This window comes from Nematolebias whitei, chromosome 2, assembly GCF_014905685.2.
Source record: "Nematolebias whitei isolate Nwh7 chromosome 2, NemWhi1, whole genome shotgun sequence".
Classification (NCBI taxonomy): domain Eukaryota; kingdom Metazoa; phylum Chordata; class Actinopteri; order Cyprinodontiformes; family Rivulidae; genus Nematolebias; species Nematolebias whitei.
Window position 1 is genome coordinate 32,497,154 of NC_056499.1, and position 18,669 is coordinate 32,515,822.

The 18,669-nt window shown below is 38.1% G+C and overlaps 1 protein-coding gene across 1 annotated transcript in view; it reads left to right on the forward strand.

Moving 5' to 3' along the window:
- Nucleotides 1–18,669, forward strand: part of si:ch211-186j3.6 (neural-cadherin) — a 467,709-nt gene that overhangs the window by 283,836 nt on the left and 165,204 nt on the right. The window contains exons 14-19 of the mRNA XM_037694242.1: nucleotides 961–1,629; nucleotides 2,375–2,566; nucleotides 3,044–3,487; nucleotides 3,645–3,975; nucleotides 5,417–5,510; nucleotides 18,394–18,578. Of these exons, the coding sequence (XP_037550170.1) occupies nucleotides 961–1,629; nucleotides 2,375–2,566; nucleotides 3,044–3,487; nucleotides 3,645–3,975; nucleotides 5,417–5,510; nucleotides 18,394–18,578 (1,915 nt within the window). The remainder of the gene's footprint in view (nucleotides 1–960; nucleotides 1,630–2,374; nucleotides 2,567–3,043; nucleotides 3,488–3,644; nucleotides 3,976–5,416; nucleotides 5,511–18,393; nucleotides 18,579–18,669) is intronic.

Genomic DNA, 18,669 nt, shown 5'->3' on the forward strand with positions numbered 1-18,669 from the left:
TATGTGTATATATATATGGGCCGTGGGTGAGCTGACGCTGGGGTGTTGGTATCAGAGAAAACTATGGAGTCCAACATTGTTTTTGCAAAGTTGCACCCTGAAGCAACATCAATTTCAGTGACCTCTGATTGGTGTAACCAGGTGTCATTACAGCTGACGTGAACAACAATCTTATTGTATTTAGCCTTAGTCAGCAGTTTCAGGTAAGATTTGATGTTGTTCACTCTGTCCACTGGAATGCATTTGACTATGGTCACTGGAGTCCCTAGTACCACATTTTGGATTATGGAGCTGCCAATTACAAGGGTCTACTTCTCAGCATGTGTGTCAATGAGTGAGGAAAATTGATTGGGAATATGAACGGGTCGGAGGTGAACTGGAGGCTTAGCCTTAGCACTATGCTGACTTCGGACCGTCACCCAGCCAACCTGGGGTCCCCGGCTGCTCGGTGTCTGCTAGTGGACCACTAACAGGAGCTATATTAGTATGTTTTTTTTGTTTGTTTTTTTCATGCATAGCATTCACTATACAGTTGCGCAGCTGCACTGCCCAGTCATGTGCTATGGCAGGGTCCATTAACTGTTGACGAAGGGCCCTGCCAGCAGGGAGAACCATTTTCATGAACGAAGTGGTGTTCTTAGAAACCAACAGTGATTAGAGTGAAATTCGTTGAAGTAACTTTCACAAAAATGACATAATCTAAGTTTTCCTAACAAAATATGCCACAAATATTAAATAACCTCCCTCTTTTTTGTCTGTTATTCACTGAACAACATAGTTTTCTGCAATGACAATATGTGGACACAGCAATTTGAAAGAAACAACAACAACTAACAAACAAGCTTTATCAGACTTGGGAAACTCATTTTATTCATTTGTTTGTTTATTTATTATATTTTAATATTACAAAAATGCACACTTAACTATTCTCTTTGTCTTGCTGTGGTTATGATGTTGTAGGTGACAGCATCTGACCCAGATAAGGATGCTGACCAAGAGGCCCTGCGCTACTCCCTCCATGGTCAGGGTGCAGAGAGTGAATTTATAATTGATGAGGTTACGGGAAAGATTTATGCCCAGCGGACATTGGACCGTGAAGAGCGCGCTGTTTGGCGTTTTGTTGTCCTGGCAACAGATGAGGGTGGTGAGGGTCTAACAGGCTTCACAGATGTCATCATCAATGTTTGGGACATTAATGACAATGCACCCATCTTCCCCTGCGCTCTCAGTTGCCACGGAGATGTAGCAGAGAACTCTGTTTCTGGGACTTCTGTTATGGAGATGAGTGCAACCGATCTGGATGACTCAGCAGTGGGACAAAATGCTGTTCTGTCTTACAGGATAGTGGGTAGTTTGGATGCCACGAACGTCGAGTTAGGAGGAATTCCTACCTTCTCAGAAATGTTCACTATCAACCCCACCACAGGAACTATTGCTGTAGGGATTGGTGGTCTGGACAGAGAACAGGTTGAGTCCTACCTCCTTGTTGTAGAGGCCAGAGATGGGGGAGGAATGACAGGAACTGCAACTGCAACCATTCAGATCAAGGATATGAATGACCATGCTCCAAGATTCATTGATCACTCCTGCCTGGCACGGATCTCTGAGAATGCAGAACCCAATGCAGAGGTGGGTAAGAATGGCTGAAACAGTACTCCTGATGCTATAATCTTTTTGTTTTATACATTTATATAATATATAAAATACTATTTTCATATGAATTAATAATTTGACTTGTACTGAATTCCACTCAGATTATCAAAATGACAACTGATTTTGCATATATTTACTTTAGTTACAGATTCAACCTAAATTCATCCACTACATTTGCCAAAAGTTGCTTATTGATAGCTTAAGTGTAAAAATATGTGGTTTACTCAAACAACAGTTTTCCCATAAAAAACAAAGATATATGATGTGGCAGTACTTGAATTAACAGATATCTGCAGGATTTTGTTGCAGACATTTTTGGCGTACACTAAGTATCTGTATTTGTGAAGATCTTTGCCTCACATAACAAATACTTTAACTTAATCTAGTGACAAATTGTGATGTGTCTATAGCAGGTGAGTTATATTGTCTAATACTAATGATAGTGAATTTTAAATCTATTACGTTGTGTATTGTGTAGAGGTACATTTGAATATTAGAATGTCTCTGATGCTTTTAATTGCTCATTGTGAAACCAGGGCATTTGGTTTTTTGACACATTTTATTTTACACCTGCTTTTTTTGGTATTATGTCATGGCAAACATTAGTCTGCTCTTGTCTATCCACACACTTTTATTTTGCACCTTTTGGCTAGTAGTGTTAAACCTGATGTAAAATATTTTGAACTTTATGATATCACAAAGTAGTATTGCTTGTTTTAAGGTCTTGGAACTGACTGCAGAAGATTGGGACACTGGAGAAAATGCCCAGCTGACCTTTAGTGTTGTGGCTGGAGATCAAGAACAGAAATTTTACATGGTCAGTCTCAAACAGGAACAGCGGGGCATCTTGAAGCTCAAGAAACGTTTGGACTATGAAAGACACAGTGAGCAGAGGTTCAACCTCACACTTAAGGTGAATAAATAAATTTAGATTCACCCTGTGTGTGTTTTTTATCCCTATTTTATTTTTTTTTTTTAAATTGAACAAAATGTTTAATGGGTTCTGGAAAATACAGTTTAAAATGTTGAAAATTATTATAAAGGAAGCTTCTTACTTGGTACCTAAAAGTTAAGAAGTCACACTGACAATCTGAATTTAAAGATGTAGATATTGTCAGAACATAGTGAATTGTACAACGTTCTGAGACTTGTTTTCAACAGCAAGTACAACATTTTTATTTTATTTTATTTTTTAACATTCATCATTTAATATACTCAATTAACCCACAGTTTCCAACATTTGTTTTTGTGGAAAACATTCTTATTCATTTTAGACTGCCTTAGAAACCCTTATCCAGTCCATCATTGTTTTATCTAGGATAAAGATTTTAACATTATACGTTAAGGTTCTACTTTTCTATCATGTTTGATAGTGTTTGTTTTTTTTTAGGTTGAAGACCTGGACTTCTCAAACTTTTTGCACTGTGTGGTTGAAGTGGAGGACTACAATGATCATCCTCCTGTTTTTATTCCACACTTTCTGGCTCTTGCCCCCCTTCCTGAAAATGTCATTGTGGGAACCAGTGTGGCTCATCTGGTGGCCAGTGACTCAGACTCAGGCCAGAACCAAGATATCACCTTCGGCCTGTCAAAGGGCTCAGATCCTGATGGTCTGTTCACTATTGACCAGTCTGGTGTACTTTCAGTGGCTCGTCCACTGGATCGAGAGAAAACATCCCAGCATACCTTAGTTGTCATAGCAACTGATCATGGGATTCCACCTTTAACAGGCAGTGCCACAGTTCAGCTGCCTTTGTTGGATGTAAATGACAATGGACCAGAGTTTGAGGCAGCCTACTCCCCCATAGTGTTTGAGAATGCGGCTGGACCACAGGTAGGCTTGTATCTTTTTGATTTGATACATGTTATTCATACTGTGTTTTACATTAGTGATGAGAGAAATACTGTAGGAAGACCAAGGATCAGTGTCATGGATGGAAACTCATGCCTTTAAAAAGTGACAATTCCTCATACTTTACCTCTTTGTTTAGGTAGTAAGGTTGAACCAAACATCAAGGCTGCTCCTAGCTATGGACAAGGACTCCCCTGAAAATGGGCCTCCCTTTCATTTCACATTACCCCCGGAGTATCGCTACAGCAATGATTTCTACCTTCAGGACAACTTGAATGGAACAGCAACACTAACAGCTTTGAGGACATTTGACCGTGAGCGCCAGAAAGAGTTTCTCCTTCCTATAATTATGAGTGACAGTGGTCATCCAGCCAAAACAGTGACCAGCACCCTAACTGTGACCATCGGTGATCAGAATGATCATCCTCATGTGGCAGGGGAAAAGCATATTTCCATCAATAGCCATAAAGGTGAGATGTTTTTTCTTCTTCTATTTGTAGATGAGGAAAAACTGTGCCCAGTCACATCTACCTCCTAAACATGTTTAAAACATTAACACATCAAGTATGGGTAGGGGGAATGTTTCTCAGACCACAATTCTTCAAACGGTTTAACCATTTTGTCACTCACATACTCCCCTCGCCAATTTAATTTTATGGTACTATTTTGGATAAATGTGAAGTCATGGTTTTGAGAGAAGACCCTTATTCAATTGATGATGCTGAAAGCTACTGATTGTAGCGTCAGTGTTTACAACCTTCAGCCACTCACATTTATCATTCCTTCTTCAGCCATTAAACACAAACTCTTCAATCAGTGGCATTTGGAAAACAGTGAAATTACAAACTGTTTTCTCTCCGAATGATTAGAACGTTGAACATCAGCACAGCAAACTATTGCAGCTTTGTTAACGTTATAGTTCATCTCAGAACAAACATAAAGACAACAGGTTTAATATACATACAAACACAGAAAAATCCTATGTCACTGAAGTGAAGTTGCTGCAAATATCAATCAGAAAAGTGAGATATTCAGTTTAACAACGTGCAATGCAGAGTCGCATGTTTAATAAGTCTTCCTCATTTTGTTCTGCAGCTGCTTATGTATAAATGATATTAAAATATTTATATATAACTTTATTAGTAAAATAAATCCAGAAGTCACAATTCACTTGTTTTGTTGTTCAGATCTTGATTATTTGAGTCTTCAATTAAAAGTAGAATGATCTGCCTATTCTTCAAGTTGGAGAGATGTCTTTCCTTTTTCTCCAACCTGCAAAAGACCTGGACACCTGTTAATCATCTGAAAACATTGTTTTTATTTATTTACCACCCATTAAAACCATAAATGCCAACAAGCTGATTTAGTTGGTTAAACTTGTTTTCCTCTAAAGCTCGTGGCAGACATACCCACAAGCTAAAATCCATCTGTTCAAGGTGTGCCTTTAAATGTTGGATACATATTTTTTATAGTTTCCACATAGTTTTTTTTTTTTTTTTACTTTATTATAATCACTATCTATTCAAGCATCACTTTTATTCATATGCTAAATTATTTCTGTTGGAATCATTTCTAATGTCATGTATTGTACTGGTGAGATAGAAACACGTTCATAGCTTGAAACATAACAAGCACATTCAGGACTTTCAACATGGTTTTTTTTTTCTTCTGTCTTATCTTCTGTCTTATTAGTAGTGTTATGACTTTAAAGCTCTTAGCCAGGTCCTATTAATATTATTACAAAGATACCATGCACATCGCCTAACAAACACTGGCTTGTGACATGTACAAATGAAATATCAAGGCAAAACATCATCCTTAGTTTCAGATATAAACTTTTCTGCTCTGCATTTTCATAGTTTAAAGCGTTTACCCACATATTTGTTTTCTCTCTTTCTTTTTGATTTTCAGGTCGTATGCCAACAACAGTTCTTGGAAAAGTTTATGCTCCAGACCCTGATGATTGGGACAACAAGACCTATATTTTTGAGGGACATATGCCAAGGTAAAATATTTAACAGGCCAACAGCATATGTTTTGTACTGAAATCATTCCCCTTAGGAGTTTTTATTTATATATTTTTATGGCATTAAAGTATCAGTTACCATTGAAATCAGTGGAAACTGAGATTTTAATCACATAATGGGGTGAATTACAATTACTTTGCTTTAACAACAAATTTAAGTTTCGGTTTTTCATTTTTCATCCCTTCTATTTCTTATATCTTAGCTCAATATGCTATCATTAATTTCTCTTTAGAGTATTTTATAATGATGGTATTTAATTCTAGAGAATCTGAAATAACTGAGACAAAAGAATGACATTAATCACAAGTTGTAGTATGTAAAAGTATAATGTTAGACGGGACATATTTTAACTCAGAACTAACCAGGTCATACTTTCACATGTTGTTTTTATACACTTGTTGAGTAAAGCTGAAGTGCGAAGTGCTTTCATCAAGATTTAAAATGATGCTGCTAGTCTTTGGGACAAACAACACTGAGAACTTTCACTCACTTCTTACTGGTCCTTGCAGAAACCTCCAGCTGTTATCACTGCATAGATTCTGACCTCACCATTGTGGCACAGTACATTTTTACAATCCATAGGCCACCTTTTTAATTTCATGTTTGATCACAAAAAACCCCCCAAAAAACAGAACACATGATCTTATGAAACGCATAAACTGCATAAAATAATTTAATAGGTATTTTGTAAAATAAGCAGTTTGTTTCTGTTTGCATTGAACTCCACAGACGTGTGCAATCACAAAACAAAGAAAAAGGAGAGAAAAAGAAGAACATTGAACATTTGTAACCTCTTTTTTTCCTACTTTTAAACAGGCCCGAATCAGTTCACAGAGAAAGGTCAAGGTTCTTTATTATCATTTGCATTGCATGTGGTATATGAGGTGGAATGAAATTGTGTACACAGGGTCCCAGTTACATCCAACAAAAGTATAAATTGTAAAAGAAAAACAGTAATAAGGTGTAAGATATGAACTAAGAACATGTTAAACACTTAATAGTGCAAAAACAATACGCCTAATAACAGCAGCACGAACATGAGTCTGTGTGAGCAAATGAGTACGAATGAACACAGCAGCATGACATAAATCAGCGGCATGAGATTAGCAGAATGGATAATCAGCAGTACATATCAACAATCAAAGTGGCATTAAAAGTTTTTTGTTTTTTTTTACTCACCTTGCCATTTCGTTGAAAAAAACAAAACATCACCAAAATGCAAATTGAGCCTCGGTGATAGAAAGTTGTGTTTTGCTGTTTTCACATAAGAAGCAATGTGTAGTGCACCCACTGTGGAGGTACAGCACTTGTACAGCTGTTGTCAGGCCATTAGATCCATCAAGGCCTTCACTGCTGGTTGAAACATCCAGTGATAGCAATTAGTGACATATGGTATAATATCAATACTTTTATTTCTTTATTTAATAGTTTTGTAAAACATGTTAAATAATAGACAGTAGTCTATATTTTTTTAATTTATTTTTACTTGGTTGGGCAACACTTAGAAAGCTATAATTATTTTACAGCTTCTGTCCAGTCATATTTCAACATCATGTGTTGCTGTGGTTAATATAAGAAATCTGCCTCTAAGCCTTCAGAATCATTAATGCAGTCCTTGTTAGCTTAAAAGAAATGGCAACAAAACTGGTATTTTAACCAGTCAGATTTTGAGTTGGCAACACTGAGGCCATCTAGCAGACCCATAAAGTATTTACCATTTTCATATATTTTGATTGGATTATCAGAAAGCGTAGTAATCAGAGCTAGCAGACATCAGATATGACTTGTGATTTGTTGTGGAGGACTTGCTAGTTTTTCAACCCATAATGACTAAAGGAAGGGAATAAATTGATGTGGTTGCAGATAATCTCGCAATACATTTTCTAAAAAGTGATGTTTCAAGAAAAGCTGGGCATTGTGAGAAAATGCCAACCCCAAAGATAGCAAGTCTGTCACAGCCTGGGAGAAGGTTTGTCTGCCACTTTAGCTCACAGCTTCCAAAAAGCACTGCCTGTTGTGTTTCTAGGAATCTCTGCTTGCAACTGATCAACGTGATGTTTGGAGCCACACTGTGTTTGCAAATTTGAGCTTTTGTAACCAAAGCAACAGCAAGACGCTGAAGCACACATGGACACTTACAAGCAACGGTGTATTTGAATATGTTCAGGGAAACCTGAGTGGATGTACAGCTCAGTTACTAGGTGCATAAAAAAATAATATATATATAAAACAAAATAAAAATAAAATGTCACTGCCGTCTCTAGCTAGAAATATACTCCAGAAACAGGACTAGACAGACTCAACTTTTTGCATTAACCTCCATGGCAGCGAAAAAGGACATATGTTTAGAAGCTAAACAAACCAGTAAGGGTCGATGGCGTCGTCCAGCAGGTAGCGACCCGCCACTGAGAAATACTCCTCGGCGCTTACCTTGAAAACAAGGCTGCTCGTCTGCTTCTCCTCGGGGAGGAGAACTCACTGGGACAGTAGGAGGTTGGCGTGGCGGGACCCCAGGCAGCCTCAACAAAGGTTGTGCCGGTCAGGCTGGACAACTTCCCCTCTTCGTTCTTCTGACAGTGCTATTAGCTTGCTGAAGAAAAATGGGAGCCAATTACTCGCTCTTAACGTAATTTATACGGACTGGGTGGGGCCCACACAACAGGTGGGCATCGACTAAACTTTTCAGTGCAATGCTTTGCATGACGGGATAAACCCACTAGCGAGGGCCTTAAAGGGCGAAGCCTATACAAAATAGAACAGATTTTATCTTTCATCAGCAGTAATGGCGATAAAATGCATTCTGTTTGTTTTTAAAAAGGTAAATCCTGCCTAAATCAGCCCTGCAGTTTTTTTTTTTTTTTGTACCTAATTTTTTAAATTGTAGGTAGAATTGTTTTAGGACTCTAAATTTGTGAAGATGGGGTTGACTGTATTTGTGCTATTTATTGGGCTAATGAGATAAAGCTTCTGCAACAATTGATGTGTAAGGTGCAATTGTGGGTGACTTTAAAGGATACCTAATTGTTGCCTAAGTTATATTTAATTGGTTGAACATTTCCTGTTCCTCCAGGACAAGATAATCCTCAGTGGTTCACTAAAAAGCAAATGGACTACTTCTCTTGATTCTTGAAGACGCTTTACCACATTTTTTTTTTACCTTATTGGGTTATTTTCTGTTCTGATTTTGTGATGGGAGTTTAAAACTAAACATCGTTGTTATAACGATTTGAATAACAGAGCTGATAAGCTCAGTGGAGTCACTGACCCACCCCTCCATCCTGTGAGTCATTTTTTTAATTAAAACGTGTTGAATGTTTCCCAACAAAATTAGAATGTGAATAGTTTAAGTCACGTTTATACGGTGTGAATGGTTGTGAATGAACATCCATGTGAGTGGCTTTTGGTTGAAAGGACATTCACTTAGAGTAAAGTTTGCCTAAAAGAGCAAAAAGTAAATATTCACATTTGCTTTTAGATTTAGTCGCATCTAGTTAATACGAAACTAAGGACTAATATTAGGCCCTGTTTATAACAAGTGCATTACGTATTCTACTACACTGAACAGCTATATGTGTGATCAGCTGCACTACTAACTTATACAACAAAACACAATAGGTTTTTGGCTCTGACCCAATTGTTTTTTTTAATTTTTTATTTTTTTAATTAGGGATGAACAATATTGGATTTTTGGCAGATATCCCATATGCCGATATGTTAAAACTTATTTGGCCGATAACCGATGATGATACTGAAATTTTATATACGTTCCTTTATCAGAACATAGCCCTCTTATTTAGGCCTATTTGCTACAAAAATTGTGCACCAGCTGTAAGAGCTGGAGACATATATTCAGTAACAGCCATATGATATGCATAGCACTTTAACTTATATTAAATGAAAAGTGTTAAATGTTATTTATTAGCATTAGTCACCTGCGATGCTGTCTCACTTGTGGAGGCTTGCTCCAGGATCCTAGCTGCAGTGCAGGATCCTCTGCACTCCTGTGCATGAAGGACAGACTTTTTAAGTTCAAAGTTTTTGTCTCTCCATTGTGTCGTAAGACTAAACATTCTAAGGGGGCTAACACGACGTCCAAATGTTTGTGGTAAAACTCGTCCAACAAGTCGTGCTATCGGCTATTAACTTCTCAATGACGTAGGAAATGACTGCTTGTAATTCGGGTAATATTACGTCGGAAAAAAGATCTCCGACTGGGGACGATGTAGCGAGGCTCAATGTAGTCCATAAATCTTCGGAATTCGACATCCTCGCCAACGAAAAATAAAACTTCCACACCGCCGACATATTAAATTTTACTCTCCACTGTGAGATCAGGTAGGCTCGCATGAGGTCTTCACGTTGTGCTGCCGCTGCAGCGTCATCCCGTTCTGCTGCAGCTGAAGGCAAAAACAGTGCCTTTTATTTTGGCAAGTTATCTAATGGAATAGCCGATGTTCGATATTGAACTTTTTGAACTTTAATGCTAATATCGGCCAATACCATGCCGATAATATCATGCATCCCTATTTTTTTTATTATTATTATATTTGTGTATTACCTATTTTGCTTCCCCATTTGTGGTATAGTGCAGCAGAGGTCTGTTAAGCTGTTGCCCAACACATACACAAGAGTTGCACTGTTGCCTTTGTGCTTGCACAGGATGGAGACTGCGACAAAGTGAAGATTCAACTTGTCTGCTGGCTTCCTTAGATAGAGAACTTTACTAAATGGCTTTTTTATGTATGTGAATGTTCCTGTAAAGTGCCCTGAGACAACTTTGTTGTGATTTAGCGCTATATAATTAAACTGAATTGAATTGACTTTAGAAGAGAAGTTCTGTCCATCTCTTCTTACATGAAACACTTTATCAGTGGCAAGAACTGTACAAATACACACCTGTCCACAACAGTGGTGCTGCAACAACGCTAACAGCCATTAGCTCCATATTTTGAGAAGATGTGCTACTTGGTCAATTACAATACAATCGTTTTACTTTTCACCAGTGGACACTGTCATTTATACAGATTACTGTCCATTTATATGAGCATGCAACTATTACAGATATAAAGTAAAATACAGATATATTTTGCACTTGTTTGTTTTTTGTCAATATTTCAGCAAATTATGATTACACATCTGCTTATAAATTGGAAATCTGCTTCTTACAATAAACCATTAACATAAAAAAGTATTTATTTTAAACATATTTCTGATTATTTCGCCACCATCATAATGCTTTATAAAATCCCTTACTAGATGTTACTGATGACCTGGTGCCTCATGTATTAATGGTGTGTGTAGGCAACAGATTCGACTTACATACCATAACATACCATTTTATTTATAGAGCACTTAAAACAGCGACAAGGCCAACCAAAGTGCTGTACAGACAGAAAAACAGGCAACACGCAAAGAAATATACAAAATGAGGTAAATCAGAATATAGACATAAAAACTATGCAGATAAATATGACGACTAACCAGTGTGGAGCATACAGGTTCAAAACACAGATCATCTGGTGTTGAATGCTACTGAATAGCAGTGGGTTTTTAAACGGGACTTAAAAACTGAGAGGAAGGGGGCATGTCTGACAAGCAGAGGTAACTCGTTCCAAAGTCTTGGTCCTGCTACAGAGAAGGCCCCTGGCGAAACTGTTCAGTGATTTGTAAACATATAGAAGTATTTTGAACTGGATTCGAAGGTGAACCGGTAACCAGTGCAGTGAGGCCAAAACTGGAGTAATGTGATCTCTTTTGCCTGCACTGGTTAAAAATTGGGCTGCTGCATTCTGGACCACATGTCAGATATATCTAAACAAACTTTGCATGAGTGTTCTTTAATATACACACACCTTTTACCTGTTGTGAGAATGTGCTTACCACCATGTGAACTTTTTTAGTAAACAGTATCAAACTACAAAGTACTGAACATTTCCAAAACACTCCAGAATATGACTTTATTTGGTTTTCTGAACTTAAAGGACATTTATACCCTGTTTCTTTCATCGGTTTGAGCATTTATGGTTTAAAGCCGAGCAATGAAACTTAACCACTTAGCTTAATACGACATAACATGTACAATGTCTCGTAAATTATCAAAAGACTCTTCCATTCTCACTAACAAAAAAAAAAACTGACCAGTATAATATTTCAGAACAGCTCATGTGTGTTGATTCCTCCAGTCTACAAGCTGCAGACTATCACACATGCCCATACATTGTGTGAAAATTTGACTGGTTGTGTGTAATTGGAACAATAGCAGCTTTGACAGTGATGAAGGACATCACTAGTAGAAGAACTGGGAGTTTTTTGGATCACCGATTGAGTATTTCACAGTCGTCCCTTAACCATGCCATGCCAGCCATATGGGAAAGCCTCATCCATATTAATTAATTCAACCTTTATTTACATATGGTGCACAGATGTACCAAATGAAACACCATCGCTGCACAGTGACTTGTTTTTTTAACATCAACTATTTAATCAATAACCCTCTATGTTCCACCAAGACCCTGGGTGCCTCTGTGTTTACAGTAATTGTTATTAAACACTTGCATACATTTGGAAATGCCTAAGATCCAGAAGTGCAACCGTAGCTATACACACACACACACACAGAGACTCACACTCACACCTCTTTTTACATGTGTGGTAAACATATATATATTTTTTTCACACCACTGACTTATTCAGGAGCATCTCTTACTCACATTCCAATAAATTCCTCATTTCCCTGCATCTAAACATCAATTTTGATTGTGCAGAGAAGAATCTTGCATGCAAGACGTATTTGCATCTATTTCCATATTTAAATGTATGTATGTCAGGGGAGGTCTCTTATAGGGCTCTTTTGCACAATTTTTGGGATGTATGAAGGAAAGGTGAGCAGAAATATATGTGCACAGTTTTTTTTTTTTTTTTTTTTTTGTTTTTTGTGCGCATACATTTCTCACATTTTGAATCAGTTGAATACAAGTTAAAGTTCAAGTTTCTTTATTGTCATTCACATCACATGTGGTACATAAAGTGGACTCAAATTATGTACTCATGGTCCCAGTTACACTCAAAAATAGCTAAAATATAAAATGTAAAAAGAAGCAGTGTATAAGTATTCAAGATATACACTAAGATATATGCTAAACACTAATAATGTAAGACAGTACAATGTAACAACAGCATCCCAAACATGAGTCTGTGGTGAGCAGATGGGTATGAATGAATACAGCAGCATGAGAAAATCAGCAGCATGGGATCAGGAGCATGGATAATCAGTAGCACAGATAAATTACTGTAGAGGAATAGGTAGTTGGAACCAACAATACACATTTTAACAGATGTTTACCCTAACCATTAAAAAGTTATGTAATAAATGTGAACTGACCTTGATTAAAAATTATATTTATTTCTTGGCGATGCTGCTATACCCCTCACTTGAATAAGAAAACTCTAAACCTGGTCAGTTAAAGTCACAATTCTGTAATGTTTATTTTCAGTTTGAATAGTGACAAAATGAAATTAAAGCAAATATGAGTATATTATTATTATTATTGGTATTATTATTATTGTAGCGAATATTTACATTCTAGAATTGCGCCGCTCAAGGTGGCTGCATGTTGGAGCATCTCTGTTACTTTCATTCTGAGATTTTGCTTTTGGAAACATTAATTCCTCTTTTCTGGATGTAAATCACATTTTTTTGGATGATTGTTTCCCCTGGTATCAGATGCTGTGCAGCTGGAAGGATTGTTACTGAAACTTTTTTTAGTGTTGGGCATTTGTTATGATGCGTAACCATGGCAACAAGGCAGTTTTGTACAACTAACAGCTGATTCACATCTCAAAGCTCAAATAATATCTCAAATACAGCCCCAAATCTCAGATGAGTTGAAAAGGATGTTCTGTGGACACATTCTCATCTACCTGCCAGCTGTGCTTGAGTGCCTGACCACTGAGATCCTGGAACTAGCAGGAAACATGGCTCATGACAGCGGAAGGACAGGATCGTCCCTCGGCACCTACAGTTGGCTGTCCGCAGCGACGAGGAGCTCTGTAGACTGCTGGGAGGAGTGGCCATGGCTCTGGGAGGAGTTCTGCCCAGCATACGGGTGGTCCTACAGCCGGGGGAACCGAGAGGCCAGCCGAGTCTGGGTGGACGGATCACACGGCATCTGCAGCCAGTTTCTTAGGATCCACTGTTGGGATGGACCTTTACAAGAGATCCTTCCTGTCTACAGCCATCAGCATCTATAACATCTTTATGAAATGAGGATAACAAGTTACAACAACAAATTATTTCCCTTTGGGATTAATAAAGTATTTTTGAATTTGAATTTGAATATGAAATATGAATGAATAACCAATAGTGTTATTTCAGAAGAGTGGATAATATAAGATAGCTTAAAACTTTGAAAAGAGATGTTATTCAATTTAGGACTAATGTTAAAACTTATGTAAACTTTATTTTAGATTCATACAATAAACTCAAAGTGTCTAAAAACTTTGTTGGCACTGAGGGTCATTCCTTTTCATCAGAAGGAAGATGTTTTATTCTACCGGAGACGTCCATACAAGAGATATGATGTGAAAGCCGGAGGTTCACGCAGTCACTGGAAGGGATGTCTTTTCCTTCAAGGACCACGTCTCGTCCAGCAAGACAGTGCCTCATTATTCTGGGGTGTTTGAGCAAGTTACAAGGACTTTCTCAGTTTCAGCTGATTGAACCCTGTCCAACATAGAAAGGGGCCTGAACCTGGCTCCCCACTGATTCCAAGAAGACCACTTCTCAACCAACACAACTCTAATGACCCTCCTTTCCGTGTCAACTTTACCTGATTTTAAAAGGGGGAGTTGCCTATGAAAATTGTATCCAATCGATGCAATTTACCTACACTGGGTGTCAGCCAAGCTGCATGAATTAATTTTGATTATATAACCCCACCTCTCAAAGTTTAGAGGGAACAATGACTTTATTTACATGATAACACCATTTCTTCACAGATGTATAGTTAGGTTTTTTTTCACACAACATTGGCAAACATATAGTCTGTTTGAAGCTCTGTCTTATTGACCCACTTCCTCCATTGTCATGGTGATGGAGTTGATCACCCAATACTTCTACTACTACAATACTTCTTGAGCATGTGATCAGCTGGTTTTGGTTGTCAGCAGCAAAACTGGTTGATCCACTCTGTGAAGGTGCTATTTAAGAGACTGAGCTGAATACAGCACCTCAGACTGAGGAAGTCTCTTGGATGAGAGACGAAACGTTTCTACATTTTTTTGTTTTGCTTTGCTTTTTTTGTTTTTTTTTTAATGTCCAGAGGACCAGATTTAACTTTTTTAGGTCACCCAATACTGTTTCAAGACCATTGTTCTCCAGGGACCTTGTGAATTATGATACCATCCTGTGACCAGGGTGTTACTATAGACACTGACACATTTTATATCCTCAGGGTAGGGTAGAGTTCTGTTCAACTGTTGAACATGTATTGAAAGGTGTCTCCTTGTCTGGCTTCCCCAGGAAAGGGTTGATTAGCAAAGGGGGTATAGTTACCATACAAAAAGTTCAATGTCTCTGAGGCCCGATCAGAATGTGCTGACTCATCCTGATTCAAGTTCAATTCAAATTCAAATATAATTTATTAATCCCAAAGGGAAATTAATTGTTGTAGCTCATCTTGGTTTCATTAAAGTTGTTCTAGATGTTTATGCCTTTGGGCAGGAAGGATCTCTTGTAGCAGTCTGTCCCACAGCGGATTCGAAGAAACTGGCTACACAGATGTCAATCTGTCAATCTGTCCATCCAGACAAACAGACCTCTCGGTCCTCTTGGGCAGCAGGACTGCCTGAATGTCAGGCAGACCTTATCCCTGAGCGATGGCCATTTCTCCCAGCAGCCTGCCAAGCCCTTTATTGTCACAGACTTAACTGCAGGTGCCGGGGGATGATCTTGGTCCTCCCGCTGGCACAAGCTGCGTTTCCCGCTACCTCCAAGATCTCTGCAGTCAGGCACTCAAGCACTGCTTCCAGGTAGATGGGAATGTATCCACGGCACCTCCTTTTCAACTCATTTGGGATTTGGGGCTGTAGTTGAGATTTGAGCTTTTGAAATGTTTATCAGACGCTCCCAGTTGTAGAAAACCACCCTGTTATGGTTATGTATCATAACAAATGTCCAAAAGTAAAAAGGGTTTCAGTAAAAATCCTGCCAGCAGCACAGCATCTGATACCAGAGGAAATACTCATCTGAAAAAAAAGCAATTTGCATTCAGAAAAAAAAAAAAAAAAGATTAAAGTTTTCAAAAGCAAAATCTTAAAATGAATGTGAGAGCTATTCCAACATGCAGCCACCTTGAGCGGCACAATTCATTCATCCTTATGAATTGCAGAACACTACATCACATATCACCAATTAAAGTGGCATTACAGTGATTTTCTTTCTTTTTTTTTTGTCCTGGTTAGGGATTCATGAGTCTGACAGCTTCAGGGTAGAAGCTGTTCCTCAGTCTAGTGGTTCTACATTTAATGCTCCTCAACTTCCTGCCTGAGGGGAGTGGGACAAAAACTGTGCGCTGGGTGAGTGGGGTCCTTCATGATGTATGTGACCCTCTTCCTGCATCTAGAGGTGTAGATGTCTGTGTTGTTGGGGAGGCTGACTCCAACAGACTTCTGTGCAGCCTTCACCACTCTCTGCAGAGCTTTTCTTTCTGCAGCTGTGCAGCCTCCATGCCACACGTTCATGCTGGAGCACAGGATGCTCTCCACTGCACACCTGTAGAAGGAGGTGAGGACTGAGCTTCCCAGACCAGCTCGTCTCAGCCGCCTGAGGGAGTAGAGTCTCTGATGAGCTTTCTTGATCAGACTGGTGTTGTTGCCCCAGCTGAGGTTGTCATTCAGGTGCACACCCAAGTACTTGTAGCTGGAGACCACTTCCACCGCTGATCCTCCTATGTTGGGGCGGGGGGGGGGGGGGGGGGGGGGGGTAGTGTGTTTGTTCCTTCTGAAGTCCACAACCATCTCCTTTATCTTCTGCATGTTGATGTGAAGGTTGTTCTTCCTGCACCAGCTCTCCAGGTGTTGGCCAGGTCTGTACATTGAAGCACGTGATGATGATCTATGTCCTTTCTTGTTTTTTAACACATCATATTTAAACACAATTGTCCATATTTAGTCCATATTTACAAAACAATGTTGGCATTTGTAGTTTTTATTATTATTTTTTTCTATGTTTGTGTTGCGCATTGTTGCATTTTTAAATCATTTAAGATCAGTATATCCTTAGTGGTATTTGTAACATTTTTACCTTCATTTTATCCAGTACAATTTTCTTACAGGACTTGGTTTTTAAAATCCTCTTTGACTCCCTCTTTAATCTTCCTTCTTTAGTAAATGTGTGCTTTTTTTCCCCCTTGCTATTTGATAATAAGATTTTGGTCTACTTTTAAATATGTTTTCCTGGAAACGTTCGCTTGGCAAGAGCGACAATGAGTTGAATTCTTCTCACACACATTTCTATGCCAGCATCCATTGTACATGCCAGCATCCATTGTACCTCACTCTTCATCTTCCAGGTTCTGTTGAAATCAAAATGACAAAAGGTTTTCTCATTTCTATCTTATTATTCGACCTTTGTCTGTGAGTAATGACTAAAGTATATGCTAATCAAAATGTGATTGGTGCTCTTAGCTCCATGTTTCATAGTCTTTCCTTATTTTAGCAACAATGTACTAGCTTCTAATAAAACTTAACCTCCTGTAAGTGCTGGTTTTATATGCTTTATTTCAGTAGATTAAATTCACTGCATTCTTGTTGCTTTGAGAAGGATAGTAAAACTTCTGTGCTTGGTCAAAAGCTCATGTGATCATCGATATTTTGTCAAATAACACTTAGCTTGGACTGACACCTTGGATTAGCTTGGTTTCTTCATTAGGTCAGTAGGTTGTAAATAATGTTTATTCAACAAATTATTTTCAAATATTTGTTGTGTTTCCAATCTTGGCTGTGAATCGTGTTATTTTTTAATTTTTTTTTTTCAATTGGTATTACTCAAACATTTAAGTTCCAATTGCAAGAATTTGATGTGTTTTTTCTTGTTTGTTTGTTTTTTCAAACAAGTTTCAATCTTCAGGATACATATGTCACTATTATCCTTTTAGTGGAAATAACAAACAAACAAAAATAACTTTTAACCTAATTTTTAGTGTTTTTGACACGGTCCTAGTTTTTTTTGTTTTGTTTTGTTGTTAAGAATTTTGTAAACTAGAGTTTGCCCATAATGAGTGTTGTTGTATAATTGTTATTTTTGTAACTATATTTAATGGTTGATAAAACGTCATTAACTGCAGTTCATACTTGGCACTTTCTGAACTTCTCCATGAAGCAGAAACTTCCTGCTGACCATGACTATCCTAAATAACATTACACCAAACATGTTATTTGTTAAGAAATGGTAGTTTTACTTGAGATGCAGACACATTTATAACATACAAGATAATATAAGATGGTGAGGTAGAAAAGCATTTTATTGATCCATAGCAGGGAAAAAAATCACTATAAGCAGGTTTCACAAACAAGAAAAAGGGAAAATATTTATAAGTATGTTGAAAATTGCCAATCAACTCAAATTAATAAATTACTGGGAAATAGACTTACAGAAATAAATGGCCTAATGTTCAATCCACCCCACTCTAGAGTTTAGTCCAGTTGGTTCCACAAGTTGACCCTGTTGAGCGACGGGCCATTGCAGCATAGTCGGTTCAAAACCAAACAATGATCGCCTAGCTAATCTGTGCTCAGACAAGGTGTTTCATGAGTTCCTAATGCATTTATTAATAAAACTTTTTTTCTTTTTTTTTACCTTAGTTCCTTCATCCTAAACAAAAGAACAGGCTTCCTCATCATCAAGGAGAACACCCCAACAGGAACTTACCAGTTCCAAGTACGAGTATCTGATGGCATTTGGCCCGATGCTGTCTCCACTGTTACTGTACATGTAAGGGAGCTGCGAGAGGAGGCCATCTTCAACTCTGGGTCCCTCCGTCTGGCAGGTGAGAGTGACTTTCTACTGACACCGACTTACACCTCTGCTGTGACTGCATGTTGCTTTACTTTCTAATTAGTAAACTTTAAACCCCCAAC